The sequence below is a fragment of the Ursus americanus genome, chromosome 9 (assembly GCF_024610735.1).
Source record: "Ursus americanus isolate L20-20 chromosome 9, mUrsAme1.1.p, whole genome shotgun sequence".
NCBI lineage: Eukaryota > Metazoa > Chordata > Mammalia > Carnivora > Ursidae > Ursus > Ursus americanus.
Genome location: NC_142135.1, coordinates 47,052,402 through 47,073,525, shown reverse-complemented (window position 1 = coordinate 47,073,525; position 21,124 = coordinate 47,052,402). Strand labels below are relative to the sequence as shown.

At 34.4% G+C, this 21,124-nt stretch overlaps 1 protein-coding gene across 7 annotated transcripts in view; it reads left to right on the top strand.

The window, feature by feature from the left end:
• Nucleotides 1–21,124, top strand: part of WWP1 (WW domain containing E3 ubiquitin protein ligase 1) — a 113,773-nt gene that overhangs the window by 30,986 nt on the left and 61,663 nt on the right. For 5 of the 7 annotated variants that reach the window (XM_087864772.1, XM_045806025.2, XM_045806021.2 and 2 more), the window contains 4 exons: nt 7,677–7,815; nt 8,455–8,579; nt 20,687–20,824; nt 20,920–20,986. In XM_087864772.1, the coding sequence (XP_087720898.1) occupies nt 7,677–7,815; nt 8,455–8,579; nt 20,687–20,824; nt 20,920–20,986 (469 nt within the window). Of the gene's footprint in view, nt 1–6,650; nt 6,803–7,676; nt 7,816–8,454; nt 8,580–20,686; nt 20,825–20,919; nt 20,987–21,124 lie in introns of all 7 variants that reach the window. The other 2 variants (XM_087864770.1, XM_045806023.2) reach the window with 2 other exon arrangements.

Below are 21,124 nucleotides of genomic sequence, written 5' to 3'. Positions count from 1 at the left end.
TGGAATCCTAGTTAGACAATGAAATAAATATATGTATGCAAAGGAGCCAGGTTCTAAGATAATATTGTTAAGTGAAAGGTATAGGGTAGTATACATAGTATATAGTAACCATGTGGTTATAAAAAAAGGAGGGATGTGTATGTGGCTCTGTGCTTAGAACATTAGAAATTATATTTGCCTCAGGAGGGGTGGGATTGAAGCCAGAGTAAGAAGAAAGATACTGTAATTCCTATGGTACTTATTGCTGTGAGGTCAGTTGTTTCTAGGAGTTTCAGTGACCAGAGCTAGGAAATGTTTATTTTCTTAGAAAGCAAAAAACAAATCCTAAGTTCATGCTGATACTTCAAATTCAGAATAGCCGTAGTCTCTAAATACCATGTTCCACTAAAAGGAGAAAAAAGATATTTTTACTTTATTTGACTTTATATTTCTATCTCTTTTCTCTTAGCCCAAAAATCTGAATTCCAAATGACAGTAACATAATTTTATCTGTGTTATCCTAACGCGCACACACACACACACACACAACATTAGACATCTAGATTGGCAACATTGAAATTACTAAAAACAACAGGCCCACTCATTACAGTTTAAGATGTCTTTGTGAGTTCCCACCCTTAGGATGTATAGTCAGAATACTACATTTGAAAGTAACTTAAAGTAATTTTCCATTTGGTTTTATCACCAACTGGATAATCAGTTAGGTTTATTGCTTTCATTTATTTTTATTTAGTTTTGTTTATTGCACGTAAAGAAAGCATTTATATAGCTCTGGATTTAAAATTGTTAAATTAAGGTACATTTGAAGAGGTCTGGTTACTCCATCCCATCCCTTCCACCTCTCTCCATTGTCTAAAAATGTATGTAAACATTTTTATTAGTTTTGGCTTATTTTCCCATTGGTTTTTGAAAATATAAGCAGATATGTACAGTATATGTATTCATATATCTCCTCTCAACCTGCCACTTCTTAGGTATTTTTCTGCACTTGACTTTTCTTCATTTAACAGTAGTAATATCCTAAAGTTTGCTTCATAGTAGGGTATATACCTTTTTGTTGCTGCACAGTAAATACTCTGTTGAATAGATATACCAAAGCTAATTCAACTAGTCTCCTGTTGTTGGACATCACGGTTCTTCTCTTTTGCTATAACAAAATGCGCTACGTTAAATAGCTTTATGCAAATATCATTCATGTTTCGTTAGGATAGATTCCTAGAATGAGATTGCCGAGTTGGGGAGTAAACACATGTAATATCACAAGTTATTGCCATATTCCTCTCTATAGGGTCTGTACCATTCCCTGTTCCCAGCTATCTAAGAGAGCGCCTATTTCCCAATAGCTTTATCAAAATATGTTATCAAGCTTTGGATTGTTGATAGTTAGGTAAGAAGTGGTATCTAAGATCGTGTCATTGTAAATATCTTTTCTCTCATTATAAGTGAGGTTGAGCCAGGTTTAAGGGATATTGTATTTCGTCTTCTGTGAACCATGGGGATGTATGTTTTGAAGCAATTCCCTGGATGATTCTGATGTGTACTCCACTTAAGAAGCACTTACATAATTCCTAATATTTCTTCTTTTGCTCTATATAAGAGACTTAGAGCCACATTTTTGGTTTTCAGTCTTATTTGTGCAGGACCTGTGGCCACCGTGTCTGATGTGTAACTTTCTTCTTGGTCTTGACCTTTGTGTGAGTTCTTAGTTGAAATAACGAAAATCTGATCTGACTGATTTGAGCCCAAAAGAAACCTATTGAACAGCTAGCCGGTAGCTCATGGAATCACCAGAAGTCTAGAGAACCAAATGGAAAATAGATGTAGACCAGAGAAGTGCAAGTAGCCAAGGTGGTGCCATTATGGTATTTATCATTTTAGGTATCAGTTACTGTTCTCCTTTGAAATACAGTGATACTCTTGGGAAACTGAACTTGGACCTATGCTAGATGGTTCCAGATTGTAGTGCCTTGCTTTTCTCCCTTCTTCTCTTCACTTTTCTTTCATTTTCTTGATCTAATTTTTTTTTAAATACGAAGCACCTTAAAATCCACAATCTTACGCTTTAACAGTACCTTTTGGAATAAATATTTACTATATTACCAGTAAAGACTGAGAATCAGAGTTAAGTGCCTTCTGTTAGTAATAGGAAAGCAACAAGATTTTTGGACTCCCCAGTTGTTGCTCCTTATATTAGAGAACAGTGACCTCTGTATTGAGATTTCTTTTTCTTTCTTTCTTCCTTCCTTTCTCTTTCTTTCGGTATTGATTTTTTAATTTTTATTTTTAAAACAATCAGTACTGTGATGAAGGCCCTTCTGCTGTTGCAGTCTGGCAGGTTATGGTCAGTAAACTGAGATACTCTATCAGCTGATTTATTTTTATTCCTATTTCTGTTCTTAACCCATACCTGATTGGCAATAAAAAATAAGAATATGAACATTGATCATGCAAAGCAGGAAAACTGTAACAGAAAAAGATCAAAGAGAAAGCTACCTACCTGTGGTGTTATACTGGAGTGAAGCATGTACATAAACATAGTAGCACACAGAAGAGTACCATCTACAGTAGTTGAGACTTCAGGCTTTCTGCAGGAAAGAAACAGAATCAGAAACAAAGTGCAAGGCATGTAAAAACAGACTCAAGATTGAAAAACTAATGGGCTGTTATATTCATATTTGTAATTTTTTAGCTATTGTGTCTTCTAGTACCTTACTATTTTTTAAATTAAATTGTGATCATATGTATCTCATATTTTTGTATGAGTGTTGTGAATTATGAATTTAACTTTATTCTTTTCAAATGCTTCAACATTTATGGAATAATCTGTCTTTCCCCATTGATGTGAAATGCTGCCATTGTCATATACAAACATCTTATTCTGTTCTCTTCACTTCTGTCCTTATATCACAGTCAGACTATTTTAATTACTTTCATTTTATAGGACTTTATTTTTTTCCATTGTATAGTACTTTAAAAAATATATTGGGAAAAATCTCTCATTACTTCGTATTTTAAAATATATCTTAACTATTCTTGAATTTTCTTTACCTTTCATTTGAAATTTAGAGTCTCCTTCCCTTTTCCTCTGCTGGCATGCCCCCTAAAAAACTCCCTCAAAACCAATGTTAGTGTTCTCATTTAGATTATTTAAAAATAATGTGTTAAAATTAGAGATAATTGAAATCTTTCAGTGTAAAACTTCCAAATCCGGGAATGTATCATGTCATTCCCTTCAAGTCTTTTATGTCCATCAGTGAAGTTTTATGGTTATCTTCAGGTAGATGCTATACATTTTAAGTTTATTACTAGATTTTTTTTGAGGGGAGGTGTTACTGTGAGTGGGATTCTTAAATTTTCTCTCTTTACATACACATACACACATACAGGACTCTCTTTTTCTGTTAGATTTTTGGTATTTAAATAATCTTACAGTAGAGGATATTTTGTGTGTTAACACCAAAGGCAACTTATTAAATGGGAGAATGAAGTTTGTCCCGTTTATTTCACTAATTAGAATTATTTGAATTAATAAGGTTATCTTTTATTTACTTAAAATTGTAACATTGTAGTTACTTATATACATTTTTTGCCAGCATGTTATACATTTTTTGTGAAATTAAAAATTGTATCTTTTAAAAATGACTTTCCTTACCTTACCAACATTATTGAAGACTTTGCCAGTAAAAGGTATACAGTGGATGTATTTTGAATGTATCCACAATTAATTCAGAAGAGTCAGTACTATATAGTAATAATAGAGTAATAGTTACCATTGGTGAGTGCCAGGCATTCATTGATGATAATAGTACTTTGCACTCACCAATCCTGAGAATCAGATACTATTGTTCTCCTATTTTTCAAATGAGAAAATTGAGGATCAGAAAGGTTAATTGATTTACTTAAGGTCAGATATCTAGTAAGTGGCAGAGTTAAAATATGAACCCAGATATGTCAAACCCAGTTCTTTTTTTTTTTAAGACTATTTTTTTAGAGGAGTTTTAGATTCACAGCAATATTGAGAGGAAGGTACATGTCCCTGCCCCCACACATGCGCAGCCTCCCCCATTATTAACATCACTCACCAGAGTGGTGCATTCATTACAGTTGATGAACCTGCTTTTTCGTTTAGTAATATGCACTAGGTTTTTCCATGGCTTGATAGCTTACTTCATTTTAGTGCTGCATGACATCCCACTGTCTGGGTGCACCACAGTTTGTTTATTCATTTCACCTACTGAAAGGACATCTTGGTTACTTTCAAGTTTTGGCAGTTATAAATAAAACTGCTGTAAATATCCATGTGCAGTTTTTTTGTGTAGACATAAGTTTTCAACCTCTTTGGGTAAATACCAAGGAGTACAATTCCTGGATCCTATGGTAAGCCTGTGTTTAGTTTGTAAGAAACTGGTAAACTGTCTCTCAAAGTGACCACCATTTTGCATTGCCACCAGCAAAGAGCAAGAGCACCTTTTCCTCTACATCGTCCCCAGCATTTAGTATTGTTAGTGTTCGAGATTTTGGCCATTCTAATGGGTATGTAGTGGTATCTCATGGTTGTTTTAATTTCTTTTTTTTTCTGATAGTATATGATGTTGAACAGCTTTTCATATGCTTATCTGCTGTCCGTTTATTTTTTTGGTGAGGTGTCTGTTAAGGTCTTTGGCCCATTTTTAAAAAATCAGGTTGTTGGGGCGCCTGGGTGGCACAGCGGTTAAGCGTCTGCCTTCGGCTCAGGGTGTGATCCCGGCGTTATGGGATCGAGCCCCACATCAGGCTCCTCCGCTATGAGTCTACTTCTTCCTCTCCCACTCCACCTGCTTGTGTTCCCTCTCTCGCTGGCTGTCTCTATCTCTGTCAAATAAATAAATAAAATCTTTAAAAAAAAAAATCAGGTGGTTTTTAGGGCTCCTGGGTGGCTCATTTGGTTAAGCGTCTGCCTTTGGCTCTGGTCATGATCCCAGGGCCCTAGGATCAAGCCCTGCGTCAGATTCCCTGCTTAGCAGGGAGTGTGCTTCTCCCTCTCCCTGCTCATGCTCTCTCTCTCTCTCAAAAAAATAATAAAATGTTCAAAAAAATGAGGTGGTTTTCTTACTGTTGAGTTTTAAGAGTTCTCTGTATATTTTGGATAATATTTCTTTATCAAATGTGTCTTTCATGTATATTTTCTCCCAGTCTGTGGTATGTCTTTGTATTCTCTTGACATTGTCTTTTGCAGAGCAGAAATTTTTAACATTAATGAAGTACAGTTTATCAGTTGTTTCTTTCATGGATTGTGCCTTTGGTGTTCTATTTTAAAAAGCATCCCTATAACCAAGGTCGGCTAGGTTTTCTCATCTTCTCTGAGTTTTGTAGTTTTGTGTTTTACATTTATTTAGGTCTGTGGTGCATTTTGAGTTAATTATTGTGAACGATGTTAGGTTTGTGTTTACATTAATTTTTTTGCATTTGGATGTCCAGTCATTTCAGCCCCATTTGTTGAAAAGACACCCTGTGATTTTAACACCATGCAGTACTGCCTTCCCTTTCTTCTAGTGTATTGAAAGACCTGCGTATTTTGAGGAAATGACTCTAATTTGGAGTGAAGAATCTTGGTTGGGGGATTTTTTTGGGAGAGAGATGTCTGTGCCTTCTGTGTCAATCCAGTGGTGTTGAACTTAGAACAGTTTGAAACAGAGAAGGGTGGGAGTGAGTTTTGCCAAGACCCTGAGTATAGCCCTTCAGGCATAACATTGAATACTCTGATTGTTTTATGTTGCCAGTCCTTAAATACAGTATTTTTCTGACTCTCTCTTGCTATTCTTCAGATATTAATTGAAGACTCTAGGGCGCCTGGGTAGCTCAGTCAATTAAGCGTCCAATTCTTGATTTCGGCTCAGGTCATGATCTCAGGGTTGTGAGATGGATCAAGTCCCCCACGTCAGGCTCCCTGGGCCTGGAAGATGCTTAAGATTTTTTTCTCTCTGCCCCTCCCCCTTTCCCTACCCTCTCTTTCTCTTTCTAAAAAAAAAAAAAAGAAAAATTAATTGAAGACTTTACTGTATTTCAGATATTCTACTTCTGCAGCATTTATCACTTCATGTTTCAGTGATTTATTCATGTGACTATTTACGTTACTATTCTTTCATAGTAGAATAGAAGCCTACATTTGCTTATGTTCATATCCTTAACATGTGATAGAGGTATGGCATGGAGGGAGCAAGGCATTCCCCTTTCTCAGACCCACAGTATTCATAGGTAATAGACTATAGAGGTGACCTTGATAAGTTCTTATTATTGCTTGGTAATCAGTACTTTGCCCTGAAAATTTGTACTCCTCATTTGAATTAGTATTGTAAAAATTGTTTAAAATTAATTGTTTAGCCTAAATTAAACAGGTCTTCCTCCAAATCAGGTAAATTTGATATAAAATTCACTTTGTGAAGGGTTATGATTAACTTCTCAAATAACATTTTGAAATTAATGTTTTTATTTGAAAAAGCAAATACTTCCTTTTTTTGGAAACCAACTTTCCTGGTAAAGCATTTTTTTTTTTTTAAATTGCCGAAGTTTATATAATTTTCAATAGGCAAGTATGAAACACTACCTGGTAGAGAGGTTCGTAGGTGATGTTGAATCTGAAAATACTTACATTCTTTTGACGTTTGATGCAGGTCAGGATTAAATTCAAATGGTTGGCAAGGATGTGGAGAAATTGGAGCCTTTATACCCTGCTGGTGGAAATGTAAAATGGTACCGCCACTTTGGAAAACAGTCTGGCATTATTCAACAGAGTTATCATATGACCCAACAGTTCCACTCCTAGGTATATGCAGAGAGAAATGAAAAAATATGTCCACACAAAAACTTGTGTACAAATGTTGAGCAGTATTATGCACAATAGACAAAAAGTAGAAACACCCCAGATCTCTGTCAACTGATGAAACAGTAAAAGAAAGTATACCCATACAGTGGGAATATTATTTTTCAGTAAAAGGAATGAAGTAATGATACATGCTACAACATGGATAAACCTTGAAAGCATGCTGAGTGAAAGAAGCCAGTCACAAAAGACCCTATGTTGTGTGAGTCCATTTCTATGAAACATCCAGAATAGGCAAACCTATGGAGACAGAGAGTAATTGGTAGTTGCCTGAGGCTGAGGGGGAAGGACTAGGAGGAAATATGGTGACTATTTTTGTGGGGTTTCTTTTTGGGGTGATGAATATGTTTTTAAAGTTGTTTGTGGTGATGATTGCACAACTGTGAGTATATTAAAACCATTGAATTGTACAGATTAAATGGGTGAATTACATGGTATATGAATTATATTTCAATAAAACTGTTAAAAATTCAAATGGTTCTCAGGCATTATTAATAGTCCTTTTGTATTGTTTCTTCATTCTTCAATGAAGAGAGTTTGAGTTTCCTAAGAAGTACAGTTCCATTTTTTTAAATAAAGATTTTATTTTTTTATTTGAGAGAGAGAGAGAGAGAGAGAGGTAGAAGCAAACTCTCCCCGCTGAGCAGGGAGCCCGACACAGGGCTCAATCCCAGGACTCCGGGATCATGACCTGAGCCAAAGGCAGACGCTCAATTGACTGAGCCACCCAGGCGCCCCCACAGTTCTATTTTTATTGATAGAAAAGTACTACTTTTTGTCTGCATATACTTCCTAGTGATTATCATGTTTCTGTTAGTTTCTAGTGCCAAACTAAAAAGAAAAAAGAACTGGTTTGGAACAGCAATATATACAGAAGTAGTTGTAGATGGAGAAATTAAGAAAACAGCAAAATCCAGTAGTTCTTCTAATCCAAAATGGGATGAACAGCTAACTGTGTAAGTACCTCGTATAGAGAATGCAAAATTTCCAAAAGGGGGAGTAATGCTTCTTACAGTGCTTTGTGTAGTTGTTCTGTTGTTTTGGTTGTAGGATAATTTCAAAGTAAGTAGTGTTATTTTCTAGTGCGAATAGACAATTTTAAGCATGAAAAGATATTTGGTTAATTTTGTTTTCTTTAGAGAGGAAGCATAGTAATTCTTGCTTTTTGGTTTATTAATTGAATTATTCCATACAGCTATATTTTCTGTTACCGTCTTGTAAAAATAAATAAGACAGAAAAATCACCGTTAATTTTGTCCTTTCTGAAACATAATGTTATAAATTTGTGTATAGTAAAATTATTAAAACACCATCAGTTGTCTTAAATATTTAGTAGTTCACATAGAACTCGTGTTATTGTGAAATCTCAGCAGGACTCTTCATCTATTGCTGGTGTTTTGGTTTGGTACTTATAAGAATTCTTATGTAGTTATTAAAGTCCTAATGTAGTTGAAGAGATAAATTGTTTTTGTTTATAATTCAGATAGTTTACTGTTTCATACAATATTTTTTCTCAAAACTCAACTCATGGCTTTTTAAAAATTATTGAAGTAATTGTATACTCCTGTATTTTCATCATAATTTTACCCTTACAGAAATGTGACCCCACAGACTACATTGGAATTTCGAGTTTGGAGTCATTATACTTTAAAAGCCGATGCTTTGTTGGGAAGAGCAACAATAGATCTGAAACAAGCTCTCTTAATACACAATAGAAAATGTAAGTTGTTCTGATCTTTGTTTCTTTAAAAATTTATTTTAGATACTTTTCAAAGTATCCTGAAGTCCAAAAGCAAAAATTGTTTTGTATTTACAAAAGAGAACTTTAGTTAATGCTTGTGATTGCTTTTAAGTTTGTGGTGCTGTATGAAATAAATACATACTCTGGCCTTTCTCCATCTAACAGATTTACAAAATGATCTCAGTCATCCATGAGTATCCTGTTACCAGTGATCACCAGTGATTTATTATTTACTTTTTATATACTTTAAAACTTATAAAAATTATTGTAATCTGAGCCTACTCTAACTCGGTTGATAATTTGTACAAAATAAATTCCAACTCTTAAATTTTTTTTCTCATTATATAACTAGTTCATTATAGAAAATACAGAGCATATACAAAATTATGGAGGAAAATAAATTATTTGTAATTCTACTATCCAAGGATAGCCACTCCTAATAACTTGGTCTCTTGCCTTTTTCCTGTTTATAGATACAAACATATTTTTTCTTTGTATCTGCTGGTTTATCTCCTGCTTTTTTATTTAACAATTTAATATGAATATGTTTCCATGATACTACATTTTTCTAGTCTGGGTAAGATGGTTTAAGCTTCAGTTATTTGTAAATCTCCTATCATTGTATGCCAAAATCGGGAGGTATACCTGTTTTTATAATTCTGGGGTGAGAGTTCATTGCTTTTAGCAAATTTTCAAAATATTATGTGATCCAAAGATTAAAAGCCAGAGTTCTAGTTTATGATTCAACTAATGTCATATTATTTGACATTTAGGCAGTTTTACTCAAACCAGTGCCTCTGTTCATTTTATTTCCTTAGACATTTTCTCATTCCTAAAAGATATGCTGAGTTACAGGTTAAAATGCTAATGTTTTAAGTAATAAGTTGCTTAAAAAAATTTTTTTTTCTGTTTTTAACAAAAGTCCACTTACAACTTAAAAATCTGTTTTTGATGTAGTTCTTGGACTTGAGTTATGGGTCAAGAAAATGTAAAAGCCATACTAATTTTTATGTACACAGTTTTTTGTTTTTTTTTTTTAATATTCTTTCGAAGCTGTAAAAGTTTAATTCTCTGGTATGCCTTGGCTTTTATTCATGCATTTCATCTTGGTTATACAAATGAGGTCTCATAAGCATATAATATCTTTTCTGGTCTGATGGTGGCTGTGTTTCTACTTTTTTCTTGGCTATATAGTTTTTATAAAGTATGTTGAATTTTGTCATATGCTTTTTCTACTTCTATTGAGATGATCATATGGTTTTTATGTTTCATTTTGTTAATATGGTATATCGCATTGATTTGTGACTATTGAACCATCCCTACATCCCTGGAGTAAATCCCACTTGAAAGTGGTGATGAATGATCGTTTAATGTTTTGTTGAATGAAGTTTTGCTAATATTTTGTTGAGGATTTTTGCATCTGTGTTCATCAGGGATACTGGCTTGTTCTCTTTTTTCATAGTGTCTTTGTTTGGTCTTGGTATCAGGGTAATTCTAGCATTGTGTAATGAATTTGGAAGTTTTCCCTCCTCTTCTGTTTTTTGGAGTAGTTTGAGGAGAATAGGTATTAACTCTTCATTAAATGTTTGGTAGGTTCTTTATTTTGTTTATTGGGAGTTTTTTGATTACCACTTCAATTTTGTTACTAGTAATTGGTCTGTTCTGATTTTCAGTTTTGTAAGATTGTGTTTCTAGGAATTTATCCATTTCTTCTAGGTTGTTTAATTTGTTGGCATATAATTTTTTTTTTAGTAGTCTCTTATAATCCTTTGTATTTTTGTGGTGTTGGTTGTTACTTCTTTTTCATTTGTGGTTTTACTCTTTTTTCCTTGATGAGGCTGGCAGTTTTGTTTTATCTTTTCAAAGAACCAGCACTTGATTTTACTGATCTTTTCTGTTGTGTTTTGGTTGTTTTTTTGGGTTTGTTTGTTTGTTTTTGGTTTCTATTTTCATGTATTTCTGCTCTGATTTTATTATTTTTTTTCTTCTGCTAAGTTTGTGGTTTGTTTGTTCCTCCTTTTCTAGTTTGTTTAGGTATAAGGATAGGTGGTTTATTTGAGCTTTTTCTTGTTTCTTGAGGGAGGCCTGTATTGCTATAAATTTCCCTCTTAGAACTTTTTTTGGTGTATCCCAGAACTTGGTACTGACTGTTCTGTTTTCATTTTCATTTTTTTTCCATGTATTTTTTTATTTCCTCTTTGATTTCTTCGTTGAGCCATTGGTTGGTTGTATAATAACATGTTGCTTAGCCTCCACGGTTTTTTGGGTTTGTTTCAGGTTTGGTTTTTTTGTTGCATTTGTTTTGTTTGTTTGTTTTTGTAATTCAGTTTTGTACCATTGTTAAAAAGATGCGTGATATGGTCTCAGTCTTCTCAAATTATTGAGGCTTGTTTTGTGGCCTAACATGATCTATCCTGGATAATGTTCCATATATACTTGAAAAGAACGTATAATGTTACTTTTGGATGGAATAGTCTGTATATATCTGTTCAGTCCATTAGAATTGATGGACTAACGTGTCGTTTGAATACTGTTTTCTTATTGATTTTCTGCCTGGATGATCGACCCATTGATGTAAATGGGGTGTTAAAGTCCCCTACTGTTACTGTATTACTATCAGTTTTTCCCTTATGTTTGTTAATATTTGCTTTATGTATTTGGGTGTTCCAGTTTTGGGTGCTTAGGTATTTATAGTTGTTATATCCTTCTGTTGGATTATTCCCTTTATCATTATGTAATGTCCTTTTCTCTTTCACAGACTTTGTTTTAAAGTCTGTTTTGTCTGATGAAAGCACTGCTACCTTGGCTTTTTCTTTCACTTCCATTTGCATGGAGTATTTTTTTTTCATCCTTTCACTTTCAGTCTGCGTATGTCTTTAGGTCTGAAGTAAGTCTCTGCAGCAGCATATAGATGGGTCTTGTTTTTTAATCCATTCTGTCACCCTATTTCTTGTGACTGGAATACTTAGGCCATTTACATTTAAAGTAATTATTGATAGGCATGTTCTTATTGCCATTTTGTTGTTTTCTGGTTGTTTTTGTAGTTCTTCTCTGTTCCTTTCTTCTCTAGCTCTCTTTCTTTGCGATTGATGACTTTCTTTAGATAATGCTTGGCTTTCTTCCTCTCAGTTTTTTGTGTAGCTATTAGTTTTTGGGTGTGTGGTTACTGTGAGGTTCATATATAAGATCCTGAGTATTTGGCAGTCTGTATATTAAATTGATGGTCACTTATGTTCAAACACATTCTAAAAGAACTCCTTTTTTCATCCTCTCCTCCATGTTTTATGTATGTATTGTCATATTTTACATCTTTTTATTCGTAATTTTCTTACTTGTCATTATGGTCTTGTCTTTTCCATTTAAAGAAATAACATTTCTTATTAGGCCAGTTTAGCGGTGATAAACTCTTTAACTTTTCTTTGTCTGGGAAACTCTTCTCTGCTGATTAATAACCTTGCCAGGTACAGTATTCTTGCTTGTAGGTTTTTTTCTTTCAGCACTTTGAGTATATCATGCCACTCTCTTCTGGTCTACAAAATTTCTTTTGAAAAATCAACTGATAGCCTTGTGGCTTTTCTTGTATACATTACTAGTTGCTTCTCTCTTTCTGCTTTTAAATTTTTTTTTATATTTGATATATTAATTATTATGTTGTGGTATGGACCCTCTTGGGTCATCTTCTTTGGAACTCTCTGTGCCTCCTGAACCTTGATGTCTGTTTCCTTCCCCAGGTTAAGGAAGTTTTCAGCTATTATTTCTCAAATGAGTTTTCTGTCCCTTTCTCCCTCTTCTCCTGTGGCTTCTGTAATATAAATGTTTTTGCTTGATGTTGTCCAAGAGATCCCATAACTTATCCTCATTTTTAAAAAATTCTTTTTTCTTGGGGCGCCTGGGTGGCACAGCGGTTGGGCGTCTGCCTTCGGCTCAGGGCGTGATCCCAGCGTTATGGGATCGAGCCCCACATCAGGCTCCTCCGCTATGAGCCTGCTTCTTCCTCTCCCACTCCCCCTGCTTGTGTTCCCTCTCTCGCTGGCTGTCTCTAATAAATAAATAAAATCTTAAAAAAAAAAATTCTTTTTTCTTAGCATGGGTGCTATTACCCTTCCTTCCATGTCACTGATTCATTCTTCTGCATTATCTAATCTGCTTATTCTTTCTAGTGTATTTTTTTGTTGTTTTTTGTATACTTCAACCCACATTCGTCCTTCTTTATATTTACTATATCTTTGTTGAAGTTTTCAGTAAGTTCATCCACCTTTGTCTCCAGTCCAGTGAACATCTTATGACCATTATTTTGAACTCTTTATCAGGTAGATTAGTTGTCTCCATTTCATTTAGTTTTTTTCTGAGGTTTTGTCTCGTTCTTGTTTAGAGCATATTCCTCTGTCTCCTCATTTTGCTTGACCTTCTGTGTTTGTTTCTATGAATTAGGCAATATAGCTGCTTCTCCTAAACTTGAAGGAGTGGTCTTGTGTTTGGCTGTGCATGGCACCTCTTTTCTAGTACACATTAATTATTTCTCATAACTCACAACCCAGAGATAATAACTGCTAACAGTTTGGTGAATTTTGTGTGGATATGAGCATAACAATTCGGACTTTATTCAGCTTTATATTCTGCTTAGCTCTCTTAATATTATGCACATTTCCCTGTATCATTTAGTGGTATTCTTTGCAAGCTAATTTAGCTATAATTTATTTAACCATGCTTCTATCATTGCTATCTAGATTGTTTCCAGTTTTGTTATATTAGATTATAATATAATCTTCATGTAAAGATTATAATTATCCTCCCTGCAAAGATTTTTGTATTTATCTGCCAAAATAATTTTGTAGGAAGGTTAGAATGTCAATATTCTTTGAAAGGAAACTTTTATAAATTGTATAAACTTGAAGTTATCTCTTATAATTGAGCAGAATATGCTCAGAGGAAAAATTAAATTTTGTAAACATTCATACATTTCTGAAGTTGATGGCTTCAGAAATGCTAGTAGTAGCATCCTATACACCCTAGGCAGTCCATCTTTTTTTTTTTTTTCTTTTTTTAAAAATAATTGAAAGGTATATTAGTTTGTCAGGGCTGCCATACCCAAATACCAAAGACTGGATGTCTTAAATAACAGAAGTGTACTTACAATTCTGGCAGCTTAGAAGGCTGAAATCAAGGTGTCAGCACGGTTGGTTTCTTTTGAGGACTTCTCTCATTTTGGCTTATAGATGGCCATCTTCTTATATCTTCACATTGTCTTCCTTCTGTGCATGTGTCTGTATCAGAATTTCCTCCTCTTAAAAGGACATCAGTCATTATTGGATGAGAGGCACCTCATTTTAATTTAATTACCTTTTTAAAGATGCTGTTTCCAAATAGAGTCATCTTCTGAGGTAGCAGGCGTTAGGACTTAAACATACGATCTTGGGGGTGGGGGAGCATAACTATGCCTATAACAGAAGGTAAGTAAATTAATTTTTAAAATTAAAGCTTGTAAATCATAGTGCTTTAAAGATAAAAGAATCCTATGGCATTAATTCCAATGACTCATTTTATTTATTAAGTAACTTTTAAGTAAGTGGCTTGCTCAAGAACAGAAATAATTGCAGAGTTTTGACTAGAACACTGGTTTTCTGATCCTTAGCTTTTAATTTTAATTAGAATAATATAAAGTTAATGTAGTTCTAGATAGCCTTGTAGAATTTTAAAATACACTCATAACTGATAAAATTCTTGGGTACCTTTGATTTAGCCTGTTGGCTTGGCACTTGGATGTTGCCCCTCTTCAAATTAATGAGGCTGATTTCTTCTTGTACTTAAGGCCCTGACATTTTCTTCTTATAAATTCATATTTTTCTATCCCTTCTCCTGATATATTTGAAGTAAGAGTGGAGGCTTAATTCATTTGATTAGGTATATCTCCGAGTTTGAAGATATTTACTTCTTTGGCCTTTGTGGTGTAATATGAGTTGTTACCACCTTAAATAAAACCCACAACTAAACCTAAAATCATCTTATATTTTCCCCAAAGATATCCAACAGCAGCTTACTAGGGAAATTCTTTCATTTCTTCACATTTAAATCCCAGCAAGCCTTCTAGTCCTTACCCTTCATTTTTTTTTTTTTTTTGTCATAACCTAGTTGGATAATGACCAAAGCTTTTGCTCATGCAGTTCTCTGATACATTGTCTCAGAAGTTTATGTAGATTTAAGCCCTTATTTGCACTCCAGCCTTTCAGATCACTTGAATGCCATTCTAAATTATGGAAGTTATCTAATGGGCTCTGCAGCAATATGTGGTATGTTATCTGCCTTGGATACTGCTATCTGAGATATATTTCTTTCAGTCCCACTGTTTCTTAAACTGCAAAGGAAAAATCCCTCTATTCTTAAAGATAAACGAAGCCTGATACTAGTAAAAATGGTAAGGACAGATTTTAATCCCTAATAATACTGTTGCAGTAAGGAAGAGGGTCCAGCTTGATCTGAACTCAACTTGTATTTGTATAGAGGTAACTGGGCATTTCAAGGCGAGAATGAGGAAGTAGAGGTGGATGGGTGTGGGTGGAAACTAAGTAGAGTCAGGGAAGTGAAAAATGAGGAAGAGTTTGTTGGTATAAATGGGATTAGGCCAGTTTTTTCTGCTAGTTAGGATTCTGTTCTCCCAGGTGTACTGTGAGTCCTAGGCCCTGTCCTTGAAAAAGACACTCCTGAATTATAGGAGATAACATATACAGTTGACCCTTGAACAACACAGGTTTGGACGGTGCAGTTCCACTTAATATTTTTTGGATTTTTTACGCTACAATACCATAAATACATTTTCCCTTCTTTAGGGTTTTCTTAGTTATATTTTTCTTTTCTCTAGTTTAATTTATTGTAAGAATACAGTATATAACACATAGAGCATTTTATGTGTTCACTGTTTCTGTTATCAGTAAGGCTTCTGGTTATCTGTAGGCTATTAATAATTAAATTTGGGGGGAGTCGAAAGTTATAGGGGGATTTTCAGCTGTGCAGGGAGTCAGTGCCCCTGAATCCTGCATTGTTCAAGGGTCAACTACATCTCAAAGGGAGAGAGGAAAGATTCACCATTGTAAGCCCTTTTTAGTAAATGCTCTAAGATAGGGTATTCAGGGGCCTCTTACTGGTGTAGACTGGAAGAAACATTACATTTTTTTAGCAGCCCTGAATTTTCTCAGGCAGGCACTTTAAGTGGGTCTACGATCATCCTTGAGTTGTTCGAACTCTGTTAGTGTGTGCAGGTTTTTTAATGAGGGGGGAGATGGTGGATGAGATCATCTGTGCTGAGCATTTGCAGTTTTTATAGGCCAAGGTTGAGGCCTAGTCAGGAAGATGGCTCAGAGGAGCCTGACTGGAGTTTAAGGAAAGAATCTTTGTCACCATTCATGGGTAAAAAGTGTAAAAGTAGTATAGCTAATAACGACATCAGAGTGTATATAGGACTTCGTTTTGTGTTTCAGTTTTGAGACAGAGCTACTTTAAACACCCGAGGGAGGAATCAGATGACTGCCACTCAAACACTAGGGACTACACTGTTTTTTTTGTTTTTTTTTTTTATGGTGTTAGTAGAACCAAGAACTTAACTCTTGTTGAGGAAAGCATTTTGAAATCCATTAAGTTCACTTTAAATTGAATTATGTCCCAAGTGATTCACAGTAATCAGATAATTTGAAAATTATCCCTTTACATTGAATGGTAGGGAAACACAGCAGAGAAATGTGTCGTTTATGACAGAGGACAGAGCATAATCAAATTTAATTTTATTTAAAAATTTGCTTTAGTCTTACTTAGCTAAAACTAATTTGTTTAGTTTGCTAAGTCTTAAGTTTTTTAAAAAATTCACCTAGTATCAGCACAGACTAAAATATGTTAAAACCAAGCTTTTGAACAAAGAGTATTCTCATACCCAATGATATAAATGCATTTCTATTCTTCAGAAAGATTTTTAGGATTGAAATTACTAGGTCAGAAGGAGTGAGCAGTTTGAAGCCTCTAGCTATGCATAGTGGTCTCATTGCCTTCCTGAAACATTACTCTAATTTGTACACACAATGAAGCATATGAGAGTGCCTATTTGTAAATATTTGCCATACTAATAGATTGTAAAAATGAAGATTGTTTTTATCAAAGCATTTTTTTAGTAATTAAAAAAGTCACATTTATTGATCATTCGTATTTCATTTGTGATTGTCTTATATTCTTTGTACCTTTTTTGTTGGTTGTTCTTTGTTTTCTCACTGATATATGAGCTCTTTTTTCTTTTAATCATTTACCACTTTTTCATTAGTTTTGATTGATAGAAGTTTAATATTTTTTCTGACATTAAAGTTTATCCAATTCCCATTTTTTTTAATGCTTGGAGAATGTTTTTCAATCCCTATATTTCAGTTATCTACTTTCTTCTTACACATTTATTACTTTATTTTTTATTTCTTTTATAAATTTTTATTAATTTTGTTACATGCCAGGAGATGGGCACTTTGTGAGTTATTGCACATTGACTCATAGTGTGATATAATGGAAAGACCTGGTATTTAGAACACCTGGTTATTCTTGGGACTCTTACAACTTGTAACCCATTACAAGTTTGTTTTGTTTCTAAAATTTTGTTATAGTCGTATAATCTGTATCATGGCCAGCCTCAAAAACTGCCCCAAGCATTCCTACCTTCTGGTTTTTGCACCTTGTGTGGTCCCTCCCACATTGAATCAGAGATGGTCTGTGACAGAACATGAGAGAAGTAATAGCATAGGACCTCCAAAACTTGGTCGTAAAAGACATTTCAGCATTTGCCTTGGTCTCTTGGATTATGTAGTCCGAAGTTACCATTGTGAAGACTCAGGAAGCCCTGTAGAAACACCTAAATGGAGAGGAGCTGAGGCCTCTTCTCAGCTCTCAGCACCAGCTTGTTAGCTGTGTATATGAGCTACCATTTAAGCAGATTTTCTAGCCGCTCCCAAATTTTTAGCCCACAGAAACTGAGCAGTAATAAATGATTACTGATATTTTTAATGACTACAGGATAATTTGTTACTTAGCAATAGATAATACAGTGGACAAGCAGTTTTTTAAAATGGCTTCAGAATATGAGTTAAATCTAAATATGTGAAACCTTAAAAAACAAGATTTTTGAAGATCTTTTATTTTCTGTGGGGAAAGAAAGAGTATATGTTTTTTACAAATTGGTGATGGAAGGATAAATCATCTAGTCATATATCTAGCTTCTCAGAGGCTCAGATTGTTCTGTTGCCCTATTAAAACTTAGAAAGAATGTCTGAGAGGAAAGAAAAATCAGATTATAAATTAAAAGTTGTAAAATTACAAGTTCCCTGAGGACAGTCCTGTCTTAATAATTTATTTTAAACATTTATTAAGCACCTACCTTCTGGCAGGTATTGAGGTTACATCACTAAATTAGATGGACACAATTTCTGCTCTTTTGGAGACTTCAGTTTAGTCAGGTCCCCTCTAACCCCCTCTGGCCCCCAAATTCTGGTGATAAGTCTGTTAAAAGAAATAAGTGGAGTAACGGTAGGGAGGTTTACTTCAGGCTGGTCAGTGTTTATCCTGCTTTCTCAGTATAGTGTCTGGTACACATAAGGCATTGATATACTGAATAGATGAATATGGCTGAGTTGGTTTGTTTATACTGTTAGAAGATTACTCTCATTCCCTCTCCCAGTGTACATACATACACATGTAGATGGGAGTTACTTATGTGATAGTCCTCCCAATTTTATGACTCAGAAATGTTATATCCCAATTTTCCATGTTCAGAATTGTGAAAGACTAGCTGCTGTAAACAACACCCCACTGCAGAGCAGTTGTGTCCCGGATAGAACAAATTTTTATGGCATTGATCTTTGCAAAGAGGCAAAGTGGTCTTCAAGGCCCCCTTCTTCCCAAAAAATAAAAAATAAAGATAAGGAAAATCTTACAGACTGGAGGTAGAATAGTGGATGATGCTGATAGCACTTTCAGATAACCACATAGGGGAGCTGAGCTTGGACTCCTGTAGTCTAGACTCTTGGAGGCGCCCTCAAACCACTGACAGAATTAGAAACAAACCCTGACTGTACTAAAGCCCAAAGATGACTCTTAGTCTAATATCAGAGAATGAACTCACCATCAAAGATTATAAATTATAAGAAGCCGTTATTAGCAGGGATTGGCAAATGTTTCCTGTAAAGGGCCAAGATAGTAAATATTTAAGCTTTGCAGGTCATACAGTCTCATACATATTCAGCTCTTCCATTATAGTGGGAAAGCAGCCATAGAAGATATGTAAATGAATGAACATGATTGTGTTAAAATAAAACTATTCACAAAAACAGGTAAGAGGCCAGATTTGGCCTGTAACCACGGTTTGCCCACCCCTGCAATAGAGGGTGGAGTAGAGGAGATATTTTAAGAGTTAATGGCTGTGTTTGAATACTGATAAAAAATAAATTCTTAGGTCCATTATATCCCAAGCAAGATGATAAAGTCATGCTTTCATCAAGTGAAATGCATGACACCAAAGACCAAAAAAAAAAAAAAAACCTGCTATAGAGAAAAGGATCATTTGAATGGATTTATAAATTAGAATTGCAGACTTAGCAGTAATAGAAGAAGATAGTGGGAAAGATATCCTCAAAGAGTTGAGAGATTATCATCAATACAAAATAGTGTGCTCAACAAATCTTTTGAAGATGAGAATGCAGACATTTACAGATTAAAAAATGAGAGAATTTACCACTAAGAGACCTAGATTAAAGGGATTTTGGAAAGGTTATTCTTTCAGAATCTACTCAAGCTAAATATTTTAGGAACAAGAACTGAATCTCCACATTCCAGATACTTTAAATAGAGAGTGAACACAAAAACGAAATAGAATGGTGGCCAGTGTAGTTTTCTTCAGGTATAGAGGATTAGAATCTAGGTAAAGCTGAAATTCGTGCTTTTGTAGGTTTCCCCCCCCATACTTTTGTATTTTGCCTAGTCTCTAATTGTTCTTACTAATATTTTTGTGATGTGGAGTGGAAATGAGGTTTTACGAGGGCATAAAGTTTGGGGCATATAATCTAAAAGGCCTTCTTTTATTATATGGTTCTTAAAATTTTTGCAAATAATTTCTGTCCAGTGATTATACTGGTTCCAGATTTTTTTTTTTTTTGTCTTTTCTGTATTTGGATAATTAGTATGCTTAGGCTGGACATTTGATAAATGGGGGAGGGAGGACACCCAAATTTGTTAAATATAGGAAAGACCAAAGTTCAGGACATAATCTAAAAAGAACTATGTTCCATGGTTCCAAAAGCTGCAGAGAGCCAGTGAATATCAGACTGAAGTAATTGGCTTCATTTTGGATAGTAAAGGGATCGCTAAAAACTTAATGTATTTCTGTGGGATAGGAGTCAAAGCAAAATGATCTTGAGTTTCAGTAAGAACTAGATATCCTAATAACAGAAAGGAAATATTTGGTCTTCTATGAAAAAGAAATAATAAACTATTGTCATAGTACTTACATTTATTGGGTGCTTAGCATGTGTCAAGCGTGGTGCTAAGAACTTTCTGTGTGATTTTGCATTTGGACCTCATGACAGTCCTTTTTAGTTTGATGCCTTTATTATCTCCATTTTATAATGACTGGAACTGAGGCTTTATATAGTTTGACTATTTACTCAAAGTACAACAATAAGTTCTAGAGCTGGAATCAGTAACCAGACTACCTGACTACCATGCAGAAATTTTGCCTTGACCACAAGTCTTATAGGCTGAAGAGCAAGTTTAGGTAATTGTTGTGCTTATTATCTGCATATATTTATTTGTTCTCTATGCTTTATACAGTGCAGAGGAGCAGTTAAAGATGACATTGAAAGCATGGGTGAGGGACAAGGAGTTTTTCAACTTGGTGTGAAAGGGAGTGAGCCTGATGTAGTATAGAAGGGTCTACTGATAAAAGTGCAAATAATTCTTTACACATATAGCCATCAAGTACTGAACTAGAGTAATTCTTGGTGTGTAGTTTTGATTCCTAACACATAATTTTGTATGTGCCAAAAGCTTTTAACTTAAGATTTTTTTTTTTCTAGTGGAAAGAGTGAAAGAACAATTAAAACTTTCTTTGGAAAATAAGAATGGTATAGTGCAAACCGGTGAATTAATAGTCGTGCTCGATGGACTGGTGATTGAGCAAGAAAATCTAACAAACTGCAGCTCATCTCCAACCAGTAAGATAACTTTATGTGTTTTTAAAATTTGAAGGGGAAAAATAACCCAGCAAGAAGTGTGTAAAAACCTGCTTGCTTTCTTTCTTGTTTTTCAGTAGAAATACAGCAAAATGGTGATGCCTTACATGAAAATGGAGACCCTTCAACAAGACAAACCTCCAGGTAGAATATTTTATTTTAGTATTTGTGGCAAGGTAATGTAACATTTTCCATATATAAACTTTTACGTTTTAACCTTAGTTTAGAGTTTGCCATAGAATTGAAAAGTTTCTATCTAAACATGTCATTTGTTTGAATTCT